This window comes from Lontra canadensis, unplaced genomic scaffold, assembly GCF_010015895.1.
Source record: "Lontra canadensis isolate GAN:19392208 unplaced genomic scaffold, GSC_riverotter_1.0 scaffold4, whole genome shotgun sequence".
Taxonomy (NCBI): domain Eukaryota; kingdom Metazoa; phylum Chordata; class Mammalia; order Carnivora; family Mustelidae; genus Lontra; species Lontra canadensis.
This window is the reverse complement of record NW_022630998.1, coordinates 52,598,984-52,617,501: the sequence shown is the minus strand read 5'-3', so window position 1 is coordinate 52,617,501 and position 18,518 is coordinate 52,598,984. Positions and strand designations below refer to the sequence as shown.

At 35.0% G+C, this 18,518-nt stretch overlaps 1 protein-coding gene across 2 annotated transcripts in view; it reads left to right on the top strand.

Annotated features, from left to right (window-relative positions):
• The window catches only part of MTREX (Mtr4 exosome RNA helicase), a 111,146-nt gene that overhangs the window by 932 nt on the left and 91,696 nt on the right, over nucleotides 1–18,518 (top strand). For both annotated transcript variants that reach the window (XR_004381753.1, XM_032850489.1), the window contains exons 2-5: nucleotides 8,200–8,337; nucleotides 10,066–10,132; nucleotides 14,333–14,395; nucleotides 15,310–15,422. Coding sequence is in view for 1 of the 2 variants with exons in the window: in XM_032850489.1 (XP_032706380.1) it covers nucleotides 8,200–8,337; nucleotides 10,066–10,132; nucleotides 14,333–14,395; nucleotides 15,310–15,422 (381 nt within the window). In the remaining variant the exon portion in view is untranslated. The remainder of the gene's footprint in view (nucleotides 1–8,199; nucleotides 8,338–10,065; nucleotides 10,133–14,332; nucleotides 14,396–15,309; nucleotides 15,423–18,518) is intronic.

Sequence of the window (18,518 nt, the reverse complement as noted above, 5' to 3'; positions counted from 1 at the left end):
AGAAAATTTTTAAAGCTTACCGATTCCTAAACATATATACAGACTGATGGATAAAAGTACCTTAAAGTGTACGGAATTGTTTATAGTAGAACAAGAAAAAGTTAATACATGAATGAAAATAAGATGGTTCTAAATAAATAAGATGATTCATTGTTTTGTTGTTTTTTTTTAAGATTTTATTTATTTATTCGACAGAGAGAGATCACAAGTAGACAGAGAGGCAGGAAGAGAGAGCGAGAGGGAAGCAGGCTCCCTGCTGAGCAGAGAGCCCGATGCGGGACTCGATCCCAGGGCCTCGAGATCATGACCTGAGCCGAAGGCAGTGGCTTAACCCACTGAGCCACCCAGGCACACAGATGATTCATTGTTTATCAACAAAATTTAATGTTGACTGGAGGAGATATCAGGAGAGTAAATGAAATTACACATGATTTTGCTCTTAAAGAATTTTTAGTCCTGATAGCACAGGCACATATTTTAAAGGTTAGTAGGTGATTGAGATAGAATAAGTTGTGTATACAGTTAATCGCTCTGCAGGTTCAGTAAAGAGATCTCTATTTGTGTTATTCAGGGAGCTTACATGCAAGAGAAAATGATTTGTTACTCATGGGCAGATTTATTTTTTTACAAATTGGGCTAGAGGAAGTGTTGGCTTAGGGATAACAAGAGATAAAACTGAGAATAAAAACTGGTTTTAGATTGTGAAGGATCTTGACTATCAAGCACCTGAATTATAATTTCATTTTTAAACGCTGATGAATTAGATTTTTGTGGTTTTTTTTTTGTTTTGTTTTTTGTTTTTTCTGAACTTGCTGATTAGGGTAAGTAAAGTGCTAGTTTAGGAAAGTAACGTGGTAGTGGTCATCAGAGTATACTGAAAGAGGAAAGACAACAAGAATAAGAAAGTAAATTAAGGAAGTATTTTAGTTCAGTCAGTTAGGAAACCAAAAGAATCTCAAGTCAGGAGGTAGCAGAAGGAAGGAAAAAGAAAGGTGCAAAATGTTGTGAAGAAAAGTGACAAGCCTTAAGAATGGAACAGGCCAGAACCATGGAAAGGGAGTCAAAAGAGACATTTTGATCTGGATATCAGGGAGAAGAAATATAAGGAAATTTACAGGTGCTTTTAATTTGAAAATGAAATTAATTTGACTTGAGACAAAGTTATGATAGCATATCCATATAGAGGTTTCCAGGGAGCAATTTTAATTAGGTTTTGGGCAAACCTCAGAACTGGAAGTATACATTTGGATGTTACATTTGGATGTACTGCTTGAGTTGGAGGTACATGTGGGCAAGTACTGACGATAAGGATTAGAGAAACAGAATAGTCAGGAGTGTGAAGTGTCAGGTAAGTAGGAGTGAAAGTAGAAAAATAATCTTTTTCATTGATTTGGGAGGAGTTGGAGAGTTTGGGGGTACATTTCAGGGAAAATGAGAAAGGAGGACATGTTTGTGCCTTTTATTTTTTTTTCCCAAATAGGAATAATTAATAGTTACTATAGTTAGAATGCGCAACTGTGATGTGAAGACAATACGCAATACAAGTAATTGCCAACTTTAGTAAATACTGTGCTTCAAAATTACTAGGGTAAAATTAACTCACTCTGTGCAGTACAGCTTACTAAGTGAAAGTTGTAAGATACAAAAGTTTTACATTTTAATTTTACTAGGAAATACATGAACATTAGAGAAGGGAAATGAATAAGAAAATATAGAACACTAGGGATTTAAGGAATTTATTTACTAACATTTCTAGCTAGACCTACTCTTCTAGTGGTTTTAGGAAAAAAACCCAATTTCCCTGATTCCAGCTATCACACTATGATAATTATTATTCATAACGTAATATGCATGGTTCTTATCCCGCTTAGGTAACATAGGACAAATCGTGGAATTTAGAGAAACTTTTTGCGTATTTTATACTCTAGATCAAGTGGATACTTTTTAAAGAAACTTTATATTTTGAAAATTGTTAATATATGGCTGGAGTGTGGGAGAGCATGGAGAGAGAATAGAACGAAGAACTCCGTGTATCCATACCATCTTCAGCATTATCAAGTCATGGTTCTTCTATTCCTACACCCCCCCCTTTTTTTTTTTAAATAAATTGAATGCTGTTCATCATATTATTTTTCCCCAGATGTTTCAGTTGCATCTTACTGATAATAATTTTTTTCTAGCATAATTTTTTTTTTTTTTTAAGATTTTGTTTATTTGTTTGACACAGAGAGAGAGAGCGCGAGAGAGGGAATACAAGCAGGGGGAGTGGGAGTGGGAAAAGCAGGCTTCCTACTGAGCAGGGAGCCCCATGTGGGGCTCCATCCCAGGATCCTGGGATCATGACCTGAGCTGAAGACAGACGCTTAACCACTGAGCCATCCAAGCACACCTTTTTCTAGCATAGTTATCATGCCATTACTATACCCCAGAAAATTTACATCAGTTCCTTAATATCATTGAATATTCAGTCCAGAATGAGAAATCCCCAGTTGTCTCAAAGGTACTTTTTTGTACTTGGTTTATGTGAATCAGGATTCAGACAAAGCTCATACACTGTTCCTGGTTGGTATATCCCCGAAGTCTTATTCTACAATAGTTTTCCTCTTTTTTCCCTATGCCATTGATGTCTTTTGGAGGGATAGCTGAGATGAAGAACCAGGTCCTCTGTCCTCTATAGTTTCTAAAACCTGAATTTGCTTTCTTATGCTGTTACACAACAAGCTCTTATATCCTTAAGTATTTACTGTTAATTGTCCTTATATCCAAAGCTTTAACTGTGTAGTATATATAATACCTGCTATGCCCCTGTAGGTGTTACACACTTAAACCGTAGTCAGAATTGAGAAGTGCTCTGAATATACAATATACACCAGCTTTTGAAAAAATGCAAACTACCCCATTAATTTTTATCTTGATGTATACTGAATTGGTAGTATTTTTTATACATCGGATTAAATGAAATATATTAAAACTGATTTTAATACTTTTAATATGGTTAGAAATGTAAAATTACATGTGAAGTCTGCATTGTATATGTATATATTTATTGGACACCTCTTATAGTAGAGAGTTAATAAGATTCAGTTTACATAGGAATAATTCATAGTGCTGCTTTGCGCTTCAATTGCATTACATCATGAGACATGTAGTTTTTAAGATGGGTGAGTGGGTTAAAAAAGATGAACCTTCAAATTTTCACATAATGGCTTTAGCATGCTTTGCTATTTTATTTCTGTGGTAGTTGGCAAAATGGTGATTTTTTTTTTTCTATTTTGTCCTTTCTGCATTTATTACCTCAAATTCATCTATAAAAAAGAAAATTATTTTATCAGCAGTTTACCCTGAAATGCAGTTCATAGACAAAAAGCAGGAAAATGCTTGATTCTTGATCGGTTTGAGGAGAAATGAGTTGTGCCCTAAGGTACTCCTCATGGTGACTAACATGGGTGTATGATTATATGTTAAGCTTTTTGATGAATGGATTTTTATGATTTGGTATGTTGCAACTCGTCTGCACTCTTTTTTTAATCTTTTTTTTAAGCTTTATTGGTGTATATTTAAAGTATCCTAAATCACCACCACAATTAGGGTAACATTTCCAAGACCTCTAAATATTTTGCATGCCTTTTTGTAATGCATTCCTCTCTCCAGCCCTGCTTCCAGGCAACCCCTCATCTTTCTGGCACTGGAGAACAACTTGCATTTTCTAGAATTCAATTTAAATGGAATACTACAGTGTATATTCCTTTTTTGCCTGGTTTCTCATAGTGCTTCGGAGATTCACTCAATTGAGGCATGTGTCTCCAGTTTCTCTTTTCAGTTTTATGGATATACCATATATATTTATACCTTCATGTTTTGGTGGATACTTGAGACATTTGCATTACTATTTTTGATATTCCTACCAATGAGTAAGTACTCTTTAAATTGGCCCTTGTGTTCTTCTGGCAAGCTTAGTCAGGCTTTGATAGCCTCTGTGCTTTTTGGCAAAAGATTTTCTAGACTCATAATATGCTTTTTCAGTCCAAACCTGGAATCTGATCTCTCCAAAGGGTCTCCAGTTCCTTATAGTGGAAAATGTTAGCTGGTGCTTAGAGTGCTCACTGCTTCAGGATTTCATTGCTTTTAGGCCTCTAGAGTGGAATGAACTGGGGAATCACTGTTTTTAGAAAAAATAAAGTGCATACTGACATTTACATACAGTGTAATTAATATTACAGGGTTTTTATTTGGCTTTGATTTTGATAATTGTATGCCCTTTTGTGGAAAATCTTCATACCTAATGATAATTACATATTTAAATTTTATTCTTGTAATAGTCAAAAATAACAATATGTTATTGCCATTCAGAAGAGAACATTGAATAGTTTGTGGTTCTAATATGTGATTCTTTTTGTCCTTAGAAAAATACATCATACTGACAAGGAGAATACTGTTTAGTAGTTCCTTTTCTAGATGTTTGTGCTACCAATTTGATATGTATTGGGTTCATTTGTTTCAGTTTATTTTCTACTTTTGAGGATTGTTAGGAATTTAATTTTTAAGAAATTATGTAAAACATTATTTTACAATTCCAAAATCATAAGTATAAAACAGAACATCCTTGCTTTTATCTTTGTGTCTTCTGGCCTGTTTTTCTCTGCCCTTGAGTTTTGGGTTTCTTTTCATTATTTCTTTCTGAAAATACTCATGTGCATGTGCATATCTGTGTCTGCCTTCTCCACTCACTGTTACACAAAAGATGCCATATAAGAACTGTTTTTCATCATTTTTCGCTTAGCGTGATGAAACAGACATAACTCCATGTTAATATAGTAACTGTTTCTTTTTTATAGCTGCATGGTTGTAATTCCTTATGTGGATGTAATGTTTATTCTTTTAATAGATATTGGGTTATTTTTAGTTTTTTACTATTACAGGTAGCCATGTACGTTTTTGTCTTTTTAAAAATTTGTTTATTTTAAGATTTTATTTATTTATTTATTTATTTGCCAGACACAGCGAGAGAGAGAACACAAGCAGGGAGAGTGGGAGAAGTAGGCTTCCGCTGAGCAGGGTGCTCGATGTGGGGTTTATCCCAGGACTTGGGGATCATGATCTGAGCTGAAGGCAGATGCTTAATGACCGAGCCACCCAGGCACCCTCCCTTTTTTTTTTTTTTTTTTTAGTTTTAAATTTTTTTTGCCATTTTTTCTTTGGGGTAGATTTCCACAAGTGGAATTACGAGGTTAAAGAGTTAACGTATGTAATTTTGCTGGGTGTTGTCAAAGTCTCCACAGGAGATGTACCATTTTGTGTTTTCAACAGTGGGGCAGGCAGAATGGTGCCTCTCTTCTCTACCCCACAGTGGAGTCCACGTCTCAGTCCTGAGAACAATTACCAGAATTAGAAAATTAATACTGATACAGTGCTATTATCTAATCTACAAACATATTTTGCTAGTAGCATTAATATCCTGTATAAGAAAAGGATTCTATGTAGGATACCATGATGTGGTTGTGATGTCTATAAATAATATTTTCTTGCAGTTTCAGTAAATCAAAAACTTAGTCTTCTGGACGCTTGACTGGCTCACTTGCTAGAGTGTGCGACTCTTGATCACAGGGTTGTAAATTGAAGCTCTGGACTGGATATAGAGATTACTTTTAAAAATTAAATCTTGGAAAAAAAATAAACTTATTCTTAAAGAGTAACCTTGTTATCTATGACACTTTTTATTTCCATCTTTCTGTTTAACTCAGGTGTTTAAAGTGTGCAAGTTCCCCATGTGACTGACATACCAAGCTATAAGAGAAATAAATAATTGGAGACCTAGAAGTCTAACATACAGTAATGAATAATTGAGCTCTTCTGAAGGAACGTGTTCTATAAATTTAGGTTTTAAGTTTCTCAAGGTTATACAAACTAAATGTTTTTGTTTTATGGTTGTCACCATAAGTTTCCATTGTAATGGTTTTATTACATTACAGTTATATGGTTTTAATTGTAATGGGTTTTTTTTTTTTAAGATTTTATTTATTTATTTGACAGACAGAGATCACAAGTAGGCAAAGAGGCAGGCAGAGAGAGAGAGGGGGAGGCAGGCTCCCCGATGCAAAGCTCTGTGAAGCTCTTTGAAGCTCTATCCCAGGACCCTGGGATCACGACCTGAGCCGAAGGTAGAGGCTTTAACCCACTGAGCCACCCAGGCACCCCACTTGTAATGGTTTTAATTGTAATGGTTTTATTGATGCTTAATAATTCAAGGATAGAATAGTAGAATGTTAGAACTGGAGAGATTAGATATCATCCAAATGTCTTACTTTACTGAGGCCCAAGGATATTGATGGCTTGTCCAAAAGAGATTCACCAAAGTAGTCAGAAGGAAACATGGGACAAGAGTGAATACCTTTCCGACTAAATGGGGAGTAATAGGATTTATAAATTTCAGGTTTTGCTAAGTGTCAAAGAAGGAACTGTTATGGAAAGATTGTTCAAGCATACAGATCATTACTATTTGTTACTCTTTAAAAAAAAAAAACAACTTTTCTCTTTAAGTAAAACATAAAAAGAGAAATGTAGAAGTCCTTAAGCTGAATTTTTATAAAATGAACATACTGATGTAATCCTCATTTGGGAGAAAATATAAAATATTTCAGACCTCCTTCTTTTCCTCCAGAAGAAGTGACTATCCTGAAAACATACTATTTTTTTTTTCTGTTTGTGAATATAATGTAAATGGAATCATTCAGAATATATGCCTTTGTGTCTGACTTTGGCTCAGCATTGTTCATGAAATTCATGATGGTACCTGTCTCAGGTTGAATGCAGAAACAGATGTGGGCTCCAGATGTATTCTCTTAAGCCAGACCTTAAAGAAATTTGTAAAAATAAAAAAAACAGTGCTGCTCTTCTCATTTTGAAAATACTTACTTTTTATCAGATGTTATTTATGATAATATTAGTTTTGTTATGACTCTTTTTTTTTTAAGATTTTATTTATTTATTTGACAGATAGAAAGATCACAAGGAGGCAGAGAGGCAGGCAGAGAGAGGAGGAAGCAGGCTCCCCAGCGAACAGAGAGCCCGATGTGGGGCTCAATCCCAGGACCCTGAGACCATGACCTGAGCTGAAGGCAGAGGCTTTAACCCACTGAGCCACCCAGGCGCCCCTTGTTATGACTTTTAGAATGAAGTAAATATTTTTAAAATTCCTAATTTTAATATCTGATGTGGTAAATACCAGTAGTTATAACCGCATAAGCAAAATTCTTTGAAATCTTCCATCATTTTTAAGACTTGCAAAGAATTCAGAGTTCAAAAATTTGAGAGCCACCGATTGAGTATAGCCTAATTTTCATTTTCCCTGTGAGTACTTACTTTGAGCTTATTTTCACATGCTTACTGGCCAGTTGGATATCCTCTTCTGTAGAATGCCTGTTCAGGTCTTTTTTTTTTTCTCATTTATTTATTTTTAAATTTGTAATCACCCCCGTATTTTATTTAGATATATAACTTCTGTCGGTTATATGTGGTTCAGATGTCTTCTTTGTTTTGCCCCTTACTCTGTTAATGATATCTTTTGATTAATAGGAATTCTTAGTTTTAATGCACTCCAACTTATCAGACTTAATTTTTGATTAGTAATTCTATGTCCTATTTAGTAAAACATGAAAATATTTTTGTTTTCTCTTCTAGAGGCTTTGTTGTTTTGCCTTTCATAATTAGATCTGAGATCCACATGTAATTGATTGTTTCATGTAACAAGCATGTAGGTCAGGTTAAATTCCTATCTGGATATCTCTAGCCCACCAATACCATTTATTGTCAGTACTTTTGACCAGTGACTCCAATCACAAAAAATTATCTCTTTAATAGTAATAATTATAGGACCAGTGAAAGCATTAAGTTTTTATTGAAGGTGCTTATGTAAATATGTTTAACATTGTTTTAATTTATAATTTTTAAAAGTACGATGTTAATTATGTTAATGTGAGCTGTAGAATATTTTTAAAAGCAAAACTTACAAGAAAATATGAAATTTCAAAAAGAGTACTATTCAGTTTTATTAGGGTATTATGGCTTTTAGCCAATTTTGATTTGTAACATGCATGACTTTCTGTAAATGATGTCTACTATATACAGAATAGTAATTTACAAAATCACCCTTAAAGTAAGAACTGATACTGCAGAATTGATTCTAAACCATTTACTTTTTAGGAAACGTTTTGATGGTAAATTGCAATCAGAGTCAACTAATACTGGAAAAACCAAGAGAGATGCAGATTTTGAGGGCACAGATGAACCCATTTTTGGAAAGAAGCCTAGGGTGGAAGAATCAGTAACTGAAGATTTAAGGTAGTATTTCCATTGTCATAAATGTTAGTAACTTAAATTAGATGGTTGCATGAAGTCTGGAAAGTTACTTATATGTTGCTACTTTATTAAAGTGTTGAATTAAATGAAAAATATTTTTTATTTAAATATTCATACAAAAATATAGAACGTCTGTTTAGAACATCTGGGGAAATGGAAGGCAATATAGATAAGGTTTATCTTTTAATATTTTAGAACCCAATTTTGAAAAAGAATCCTGAAGCCTCATGTTTTGTTTTGTTTTGTTTTTTTAAGAAAAATACCCCCACATTGCCTTTATTTGTTAATCTCCCAAGAAGAGGATCGCTGAGAGTGGAAAAAATGGAAAGAATAAAACTGGCCCAATGGAAAGTATAAGTGAGAAGGAATATTAAGAGGAATTAGATTTTTACTGTTAGACGTTGCAATAGAGTGGCTATGAATCTCAAGACTTCTGTCAGTGAGGGAGACCCATGGATATCTGTGACTAAAATAGCTGGTTGCTCTTCTCATTGTAGAAGTTGATACCAATTAGTTAGGTTGACCTGTTTGTTATTATGGTGATGAATCTGCACAGCTTTGCTTCTCTCTTCTTGTATGCCATATTTTGGCTTGGTACTACTGTGAAAAATTTACTCTGTGAATTTTAAAAATCAGCTCTTGTAGCTAACAGAAGTAGCTACTATTAATGGTGGTAGATATGTCACTGAAATATTTCAGGTGCACCGTTTTCCAAAGCCACTGGAATAGGTTACAATGTATTCGCAGTTTAAAATCCTTGTTGCTTATTGTAGTAACCCTTGGGTTTTATCTAAAGTATGATTTTTCTTCAGTTTATCCATAATCCTGTCCTTTTCAGAGTCTAAACGGAACCTAGATAAGAACTTAGGATTTTGAAGAGAATAAGGAACACTTCTATGAATTATAGCAATGTCTATATTAAGCTGATTTATTTTGTACTCTCTATCATGTGATGGTTTTTATAACCAGCTTCATGTTTTGAAGTAGTGGCAATACTTTGGAAGGAGGGGTTCTTTTTTTTTTTTTTTTTTAATTATTACTGGAACTATGCTAACAATTTTTTTTTTTTAAGATTTCATTTATTTATTTGACAGAGATCACAAGTAGGCAGAGAGGCAGGCAGAGAGAGAGGGGGAAAGCAGGCTCCCTGCTGAGCAGAGAGCCCCATGCAGGGCCCCATCTCAGGACCCTGAGATCATGGCCTGAGCTGAAGGTAGAGGCTTAACCCACTGAGCCACCCAGGTGCCCCTGACATAATTTTTTGAATATCCCCTTGGCATCTGTACTTTCTTTGTAAATATAGATGTTAATTGATAATTTTGAATTCTCAGCATAGATTTGAGTAATCCAAATTTTTTGAATATTCTTTTTTTTAATAACTTTTTTTTAAAGATTTTACTTATTCATTTGACAGAGATCACAAGTAGGCAGAGAAGCAGGCAGAGAGAGAAGAGGAAGCAGGCTCCCTGCTGAGCAGAGAGCCCAGTGTGGGGCTCGATCCCAGGACCCTGGAATCATGACCTGAGTGAAGGCAGAGGCCCACTGAGCCACCCAGGCGCCCCTGTATATTCTTAATAGTAGTTTTTTTTCCAATTTTCATACTGATGATTGGGCAGTGTCATTTTCCTTAACAGTAAAGACTAGAGGCTTATTATCTAATTGCAAAAAGTTTTTATTTTAACATAACTTCAATAATTTTTTTTTTTTAAGTTTGGCAGACTTGATGCCCAGAGTCAAGGTGCAATCTGTTGAAACTGTTGAAGGGTGTACACATGAGGTAAGCACAAAGAGTATATAGGAAGTTGGTGTTATCAATGGGAGTTTGCTTTGGGCTGTCTAGTATGATCATTAGCAAGCAGTTTGGTCTTAGGGGCTTTGGAAACAATAGTTCCTGTGGGGTATGTAGTCCAGTGGAAGGAGCTGGGGCTTTGTATTCTAAACTGAACTCAGATCTTGACACAGCATTTTATCTAACTACAGTCTCAGATGAATTTAACCTTTTGACTTTTTTTTTTTTTAATTTTTAAATTTGGAATAATGGGATTTACCTCATGGGGTGATTGTGACGATTATAGAAGAAAATTAGTGTAAGGGACCTGGCACAGAGTAGGTGTTCAGTACATGTTCAGTCCCATACTCCTGAAGTGAAGTAATAGTGCCATTTTACAGGTCACGTGCTTTTTCATGTCTTGCTCTGGTTACTGGTATGTTGCAATTTCATTATTCGCCACAAGGTGGTAGTCTCTGATAGCTTTCATAACCCTTTAGAAGTAAGAATTTATAAACTATTAGGGACATAAGGGAACTGTAACACTGTTTCTTTATACTAAGCCTTCTGTCTTTACAGTTATTATTACAGGTAATTGATAAGTCTTATTAAAAGACTTTGTTGAGTAAGCAGAGTAATTCCAAATTGAGAAAAACAGCTTTTGATAGACATTTAGAACCTTGTTTTTAAAATACCTCTTTTGCACTTGTTTTCATAAGTTCCTTTATGTTCCTTTAGAATGGCACTTAGCTTGGCTTTTGTAATACCCATTTGATCATTCATTCAGTACTTTCGTTAGACCCTATTCAATGCTCTGGTCTTAAAAAGATGGTGAGGGGGCACAAAACTTGCTCTTAAGAGGTCAAAAGTTTTTTCTTCATAATTGTCTGCAGTCCATCCTGTTACTACTCACTTTTTGCAGCTAACTATAGCTTTTACTTCTTTAGAGGTTATGTTTATAACCTTATTCGCCATGCCTGTCTGTACCTGTCACGTCCATTCAAAGGCAAAGGCAATGCTAGGGAGGCTTGTTTTGCCAATGTTCCTGATTGTAACTTACTTTTCTTTCACAAAGCCTTAAATCAGTCCATTTTCCCTTGGTAGTTTCTGGCATCAAATATCTTCTCTTTGTTCTTTCCTGTTAGCATATGAATATTCAGAAACTTCTCTTATTTTAGGTTGCTTTACAGCCAGTATGTTGGGTTCCCCCCCCATTTTGTAGTCATTATTTCAATATATATCTTTGAGACACAGATACATTGTATTTTTCACTGATTACAAAGAGATAAAGAGTTGTGGTCCCTTTTCAGAGTTGCTTTTGAGTGCTCTGCTAGGAGAATCCCTGCTAGACTTTCTAACTTGCCATTCATTTTTAAATATACTGCAATTAGATTTCTTCTCCATTTCTCCCAAACTGCTGTGGCAAAAGTCACCAGTGACTATGTGGGAGGTTTATTTGACTCTTGATCGTTTTGCTGGTTTTCTATTTTTCTGATTCTTTAGTGTCTTTCCTATCATATGATAGTGTTACCCCAGACTGTTTTCAGAAAATAAAAACAAAAACTCTGATTCTCGTACATGTGAAAACATAATCTATTGCTCTTTCTTCTGTTAAATCTTGCAGAAGTTAACATCTTAATTGCTCCTCAGTGATGTTCTTTATGTCATAGAATGTACCAGGGGTCCCATTCCCACATCTGCCCTCTAGGGCACAGACATGTCACCCCTCAGCCTGAGAAGTAGTGACTTGGGGGTGAATTTGAATGGTATTTGCTGGAACTTAAGCATATGTACTAGCATGTCCCCACACATGCACAGGACTGGCTCATTATTGCAGATGAAGACAGGGAGAGATGTGAGAGGGTCACTCAGTTCATCTGATATAGCACTATAGGTTGATCATATTCGATGGGAATAATACCATGATCTGGGGTCTCGGCTTCAGATTCTAGAACCAGAAATTTGATTTTGTCAGTGTACCAAGGGTTGTGCTTTCTTGGATAGACTCACTTTGGTCATATTCATAACAGATGGAGGTATACAAAAGCATGACATTTCCTGAAATTTAGGATAAGTAGTTGTCTAACTATCAAACCAGCTGGGAATCAGAAACTACTTAGAAGTTTCTTAGAATCCTAATAAAGGAGAATATACAGTATTAAGGGAAAAAACTAATGAAAACTATTTTTTATCCCGTGGAAGTATTCATTCATTAGTAAAAACACTTGATAAATTACTTTTTCTTAATGGATGCAATACCAAATTCTAATTGTTGTTTCCTCTTTATAGTTCCATTTAGAATATCACATTTCTTTTTTTCCCTTTTTTTTTTAATTTTATTTTTTCAGTGTTCCAGGATGCATTTTTTTTATGCACCCCGTGCAGTGTTGCATGCAATACATGCCCTCCTTAATACCTACCACCAGGCTCACCAACACCCCCACTCTCCTTCCCTCCAAAACCCTCAGTTTGCTTCTCAGAGTCCACAGTCTCTCATGGTTCGTCTCCCCCTCCCAATTTCCCCAACTCACTTATCTCCTTCTCCCAATGTCCTCCGTGTTATTCCTTACGCTCCACAAGTAAGTGAAACCATATGATCATTGATTCTCTCTCCTTGACTTATTTCACTCAGCATAATCTCCTCCGGTCCCATCCATGTTGATACAAAAGTTGGGTATTCATCCTTTCTGATGGAGGCATAATATTCCATTGTATATATGGACCATATCTTCTTTATCCATTCGTCTGCTGAAGGGCATCTTGGCTCTTTCCACAGTTTGGCAGCTGTGGCCATTGCTGCTATGAACATTGGGGTACATATGACCCTTCTTTTCACTACATCTGTATCTTTGGGGTAAATACCCAGTAATGCAATTGGAGGGTCATAGGGTAGCTCTGTTTTTAATTTTTTGAGGAATCCCACTGTTTTCCAAAGTGGCTGCGCCAACAACTAGCATTCCCACTAGCTGTGGAAGAGGGTTCCCCTTTCTCCACATCCTCTCCAACACTTCCTGTGTACTGTCTTATTGATTTTGGCCATTCTAACTGGTGTAAGTTGGTATCTCAATGTGGTTTGGATTTGAAATCTCCCTGATGGCTAATGATGATGAACATTTTTTTCATGTGTCTGTTAGCCATTAGAATGTCACATTTCTTTTAGAACATTCATTTTACTGGGTATTATTCATTAGGTTTCATAATGTACTAAATTTCACTTTTCTTAATTATAATCAGGATCTACTTAGATCTTTTCAAAATACTGCCCACATTACTGTGATTATACAGTTGACCCTTGAGCAGTGTGATTTTGAACTGCACAGGTCCACTTAAAAGGTATTTTTTGATAAACACAGTACTATAAATTTGTTTTTCTCTTCCTTAGGATTTTCTTTATATTCTTTTCTCTAGCTTACTTTATTGGAAGAGTATAGTATACATATAAAATATGCGTTTAACTATATCATCAGTAAGGCCTCTAGTTAACTGTATACTAATAGGTAAGTTTTGGAGGAATCCAAAGTTACACATGGATTTTCGACATTTAGAGTGGGGCTGGGGAAAGTTGTTGCCCCAAATCCTGTCTTGTTCAAGGGTCAGCTTGGAAATTACCCCCAAGCTCTTAGTATTTCTAAGATGGGTAATCTCATGTAATACTTACTGAAATTTTATTCATAACTGTAAATTATTTCTAATCTTTGTGTGTATTTTATTTTGCCCCTGTGGATTTATATACTAAATGGTTTGATTCTTGGGAATTTAGATACATTATGAACTGCTCTCCAGATCTTAATTTTCACTGGAGGAAAAGAAGTTTTGTTTTAGCAAATAGGGAATATCATTTTATTCCTCATAGTTTTCTTTTCGTGTAGTAACATCCCTTTTTATGTCCATTCAGCTCTTTTTAGCTTTTATTAGTATCAGGCTATAGAAAATACAAAGCTTGGATAGGCCCTAGACCTTAATAAACACAATTTCTTCAGGGAGATAAACTTAGGTGTTAATTATGTTACCATTAGATAAATGCAGGTAGAGGATTTTTGATTATTTTCACTTTAGTACTTGTCCTTAAAGGCAGCTGTTTGATTTTACAGTGTCGACTGTATTGAACACTATCACTTATATTTTTCAAACTGTCATTAATTATGGAGTGTTGAATGTATCAGTTCTCCGAATAGTAAGTTGGTGATTTTTTTTTTTTCTTCACATCAGGTTGCACTTCCTGCAGATGAAGATTATTTACCACTTAAACCTCGAGTTGGAAAAGCTGCAAAGGTCTGTGTGCTAGACAATACAGTTTGTATAGTTTTGTGTCTCTTTTCTAAAAATCTTAAAGATAAATGCTTTCAAATGAGATTTTTTTTATATTTCCCAGTGTATATAAACCAAGAAGAAGCTTTCTGAAGTCAAATATAGTAAGAACCAAATAAGTAACAACCATGATAAAAAGAAAAAAAGAATTATGTGAAGAGATTTTTAAAAATGAAAGTAATGGTTCTCCATCTTTTTAAAGAATCAAAGGGAAGTTATCAACCTTTCTCTAGGGAAAAAAGCATGTGTACAATAAGTTATACATATAGTTTTGGGAGTTTAACAAAATTCTAATGAAACTTAAACTCTGATGCTTATATTAAATGGATTTGGAAGTTTTCATAGAACTTAAGTGATTAATGGAAATTTTCTAAGTCATATTTTCTTTAAATGAAGTAGGCAGAATGATAGAGTAAGCATGAACTCTTAAAAGTCTAGTAGATCTGTATTATTCTGTCTCTGCTGAGTGAACTTACGTGAGGGACTTAAGAGCTTCAGAGTTCCCATCTGTGAAAGGAAAGAATATCTGTTTTAGGGGTTATTGTGAAGATTTTTAATAATAATATATGGAAAATGTGTTGCACAGTGCCTACCACAAAACATGTTGTTGATAAATGGTAATGTTACTCTATAGTAACTAACATAATGTGTATATTACCAAAGTTAAAAATTAGACTGCAGAATTAACTTTTTTGCTATTTAGTGAAAGGTATTTTTTTACTCTTCCTAATTTTCTCTATTGGGTGGTGTATTTCCTAAATAGAATCATAAAGAAATGCTCCCAGGATGCCTCTTGGGGTTAGCATTTCTTGATTTTCAGTGTGTTCTGGTAATGGTTAGATAATTTTCATGCAGATATTATTATTTTCTTTTTATAGGAATACCCGTTCATTCTTGATGCTTTTCAAAGAGAAGCCATTCAGTGTGTTGATAATAACCAGTCTGTTTTAGTATCTGCACATACATCAGCAGGAAAGACCGTATGCGCTGAGTGAGTAGCTTTTCTGTTTAAAGGAAAACCTGCGTGGCTCAGTCGGTTAATCATCTTCCTTTGGATCGAGGCCCGCATCGAGCTCCCTGCTTGTCGGGGAGCCTGCTTCTTCTCCCTCTGCCTGCCCTTCTCCTTGCTTATGCTCTATCTATCTGTCAAATAAATAAAATCTTTAAAAAAAAAAAAAAAGGAAATTTTAGGTCTGTTTATAGTTTTATATATGTAGGTATTCCCGTGTTAGCTTTAATCTTACATAAACTCTTATTGGATTAACCCTTTTATTATGTAATGTTGTTCTTTATCTCTTATTATAGTCTTTGTTTTAAAGTCTGTTTTATCTGGTAGAAGTATAGTTTCCCCTGCTTTCTTTTGGTTTCCATTTGCATGGAATATCCTTTTCCATTCCTTCACTTTTAGTATGTGTGTCCTTACACTCTGAAGTGAATCTTTTTAGGTAGCATATAGCTGAGTGTAGTTTTTTTTGTTTGTTTGTTTTTTCAGGTAACATTCTTTTTTTAGCTGAGTGTAGTTTTTAATCCATTAAGCCATCTGTCTTTTTATGGGAGAATTTAGTCTGTTTACATTTAAAGTAATTACTAATAGGTGTGTACCTACTGCCATTTTGTTAATTGTTTTCTGGCTATCTTGTGCTTCTCTGTTCCATTTTTGTTCTTGTGCTTTTTAAATGAAATTTTAAAATAACTTTGTTTCTTATTTCACTGTTTAAGAGTTTAAGTTTTTCTGTTTGATTTCTGTAAATAAAAACACTTTTCCTTTTTATTTTCAATACTCTTAATGTCTTTCCTTATTGCACCGATTGGGACATCCAGTACAATGTTGAATAGAAGTGATGAGAGAGGACATCTTTGCCTTGTTCCTAATACTAAGTCCACCATCAGCATGCTGTTATCTATAGGTGTTTCATAGATGCCTTTCATCAACTTGAGGCTGTTCCCCGCTATTCCAAGTTTATGTGTGTGTGTGTGCGTGCGCACATGCATACAGAATATTTAGGTGGTGTATTTTGTCAAAATTTTTTTTTTCTGTTACTATGATGAAGACATTAATTTTCAAATAAGACACAACTCTGAGATAAATCCTGCAATAAACCCTGTAGGGTTGTGATCTATATAACCCTATAAATAAACAGCAATATTGTGATTTATAAGAAATACGTATTTGGTCATTGGAATGACCAAATACACATTTCATGTTTTTATTTGCTCTTCATCCATGGTTCCTGAGTCAGAGTTCCTAAAACCCTTGGAATTTCATGTGATAGAGCAAGGTTAGAGATGTCACTTTTGGATGGGGGTTGTAGCCAGGGGAACCACTTGTATGATTAGGTTTAGAACTTTTAGTTCCATCCACCCTCTTGTGAGACCTCCAGGTAGGATAGATGGAAGTGGCCTGGGAGTTGAATCAGCCAGTGGCCAATGACTTAGTCATGACTATGGAGTGAAACTTCTATAAAAACCCAAAAGGACTCAGGTCGGTGAACTTCCAGGTTGGGAAACGTGCAGATGTCCCTAAATAGATGTTCCGGAAGAGTGTGCTCCTGGATAGAAAGGGCATGGAAGCTCTTTGTCTTTTCCTTACATATTTCTTCATCTGGTTATTGGTTTATATTCTTTAATATGTTGATAAATGTTAAGTAAGTGTTTCCTGAGTTCTGTGAGCCACTCTAGCAAGTTGATCTATACCAAGGAGGAAGTTGTTGGAATCTTCAGTCTGAAGCCTGTTGATCAGAAGCATGGGTAACTGGCCTGGGGCTTGCTACTGGCGCTTGGGGCTGGAGGGCAGTCTTTGAGGAACTGAGTCCTTAATCTGTTCAGTCTGATGCTATCTCTGGGGAGTGTCAGCATTTAATTGAATTCCCAAGACACCCTGTTAGTAAGAATTGCTTGGTGTGTGAGTGGGGGAGCCCCCCACCATGTTTCTGTGGGATGTAGGAACCCCAAAAAAGTTCCTCTTGGTAGACTATTATTTGCATATATGTTCATGAAGGATATTGGTCTACAGTTTTATTGTAGTGTCTTTATCTGGTTTTGATATTAGTGTGATGTTCTCTATTTTTTTACTGATTAGTTTTCTAGCGGTCTATCAGTCATACTGATGTTCTCAAAGAACAAGTTTCTGGTTTCATTGATTTTTCTCTGTTGTTTTTTTAGTTTCTATTTTATGATTTAGATTTAGATTTGGATTTGCGGGATTCATTTGATCTCCTTTTTCTAGTTTTTTTAGGGAGGAAAGGTGAAGTCATTGATTTGAGACCTTTCTTTTACTAATACAGGCATTTAGTGGTATATATATTTGTTTAATATTGCTGTAGCTGCCCCACAGATTTTGTTTTGTGTGACTTGGTATATTTAGGAAATGCTTTTGATATGATTTCAGAATATTTTGATATGTTTTGACGTGTTGTTTGATTCAGGTTGCTGTGTGGCATTATTTTTCTTCTTCCCGAAGAAACTCCTTTACAGTTTATGGTAGTACAAATATCCTGATGAAAAATTCTTTCAACTTTTGCATGTCTTAAATACCTTTTACCTTGTCTTCATTTTTGAAAGATAGTTGCACTTAATATAGAATTCTGATTCTTTTAAGAGTACCTTTTGACTTGTGTAGTTTATGACAGGAAATCCCCTTTCTTCTGCAGATAATGCATCTTTTTTACTTGGGTGCTTTAAGATTTTATCTTTATCAGTGGTTTTAAGCAGTTTATGGTGAGGCTTGATGTAGTTTTTTCATGTAGTTTTTTCTTGTGCTTTGGATTTGTTTTTTCATTGTTATGGCTCCTCTTCGAGGACTATAATTAGGATTACATTAGGCCACTTAAAACTGTCTCGTGATTTACTGATAGTATGTTCTTTTGTGTGTATACTATTTTGTATGTTTCATTTGGGCCTTTTCTAATGCTCTATCTTCCATTTCATTAATCTTTGCTTCTGTATTGCCTATAAGGTCATTAATCCCATTCATTGCATTTTCATCTCCTACTATATTTTTTCTTGTTAAAAGTTTTATCTGTGTGTGTGGTTTTTACTTTTCTTTTCCCACATCTCTGCTTACTACTTAACTTTCTTCTAGCTTCTT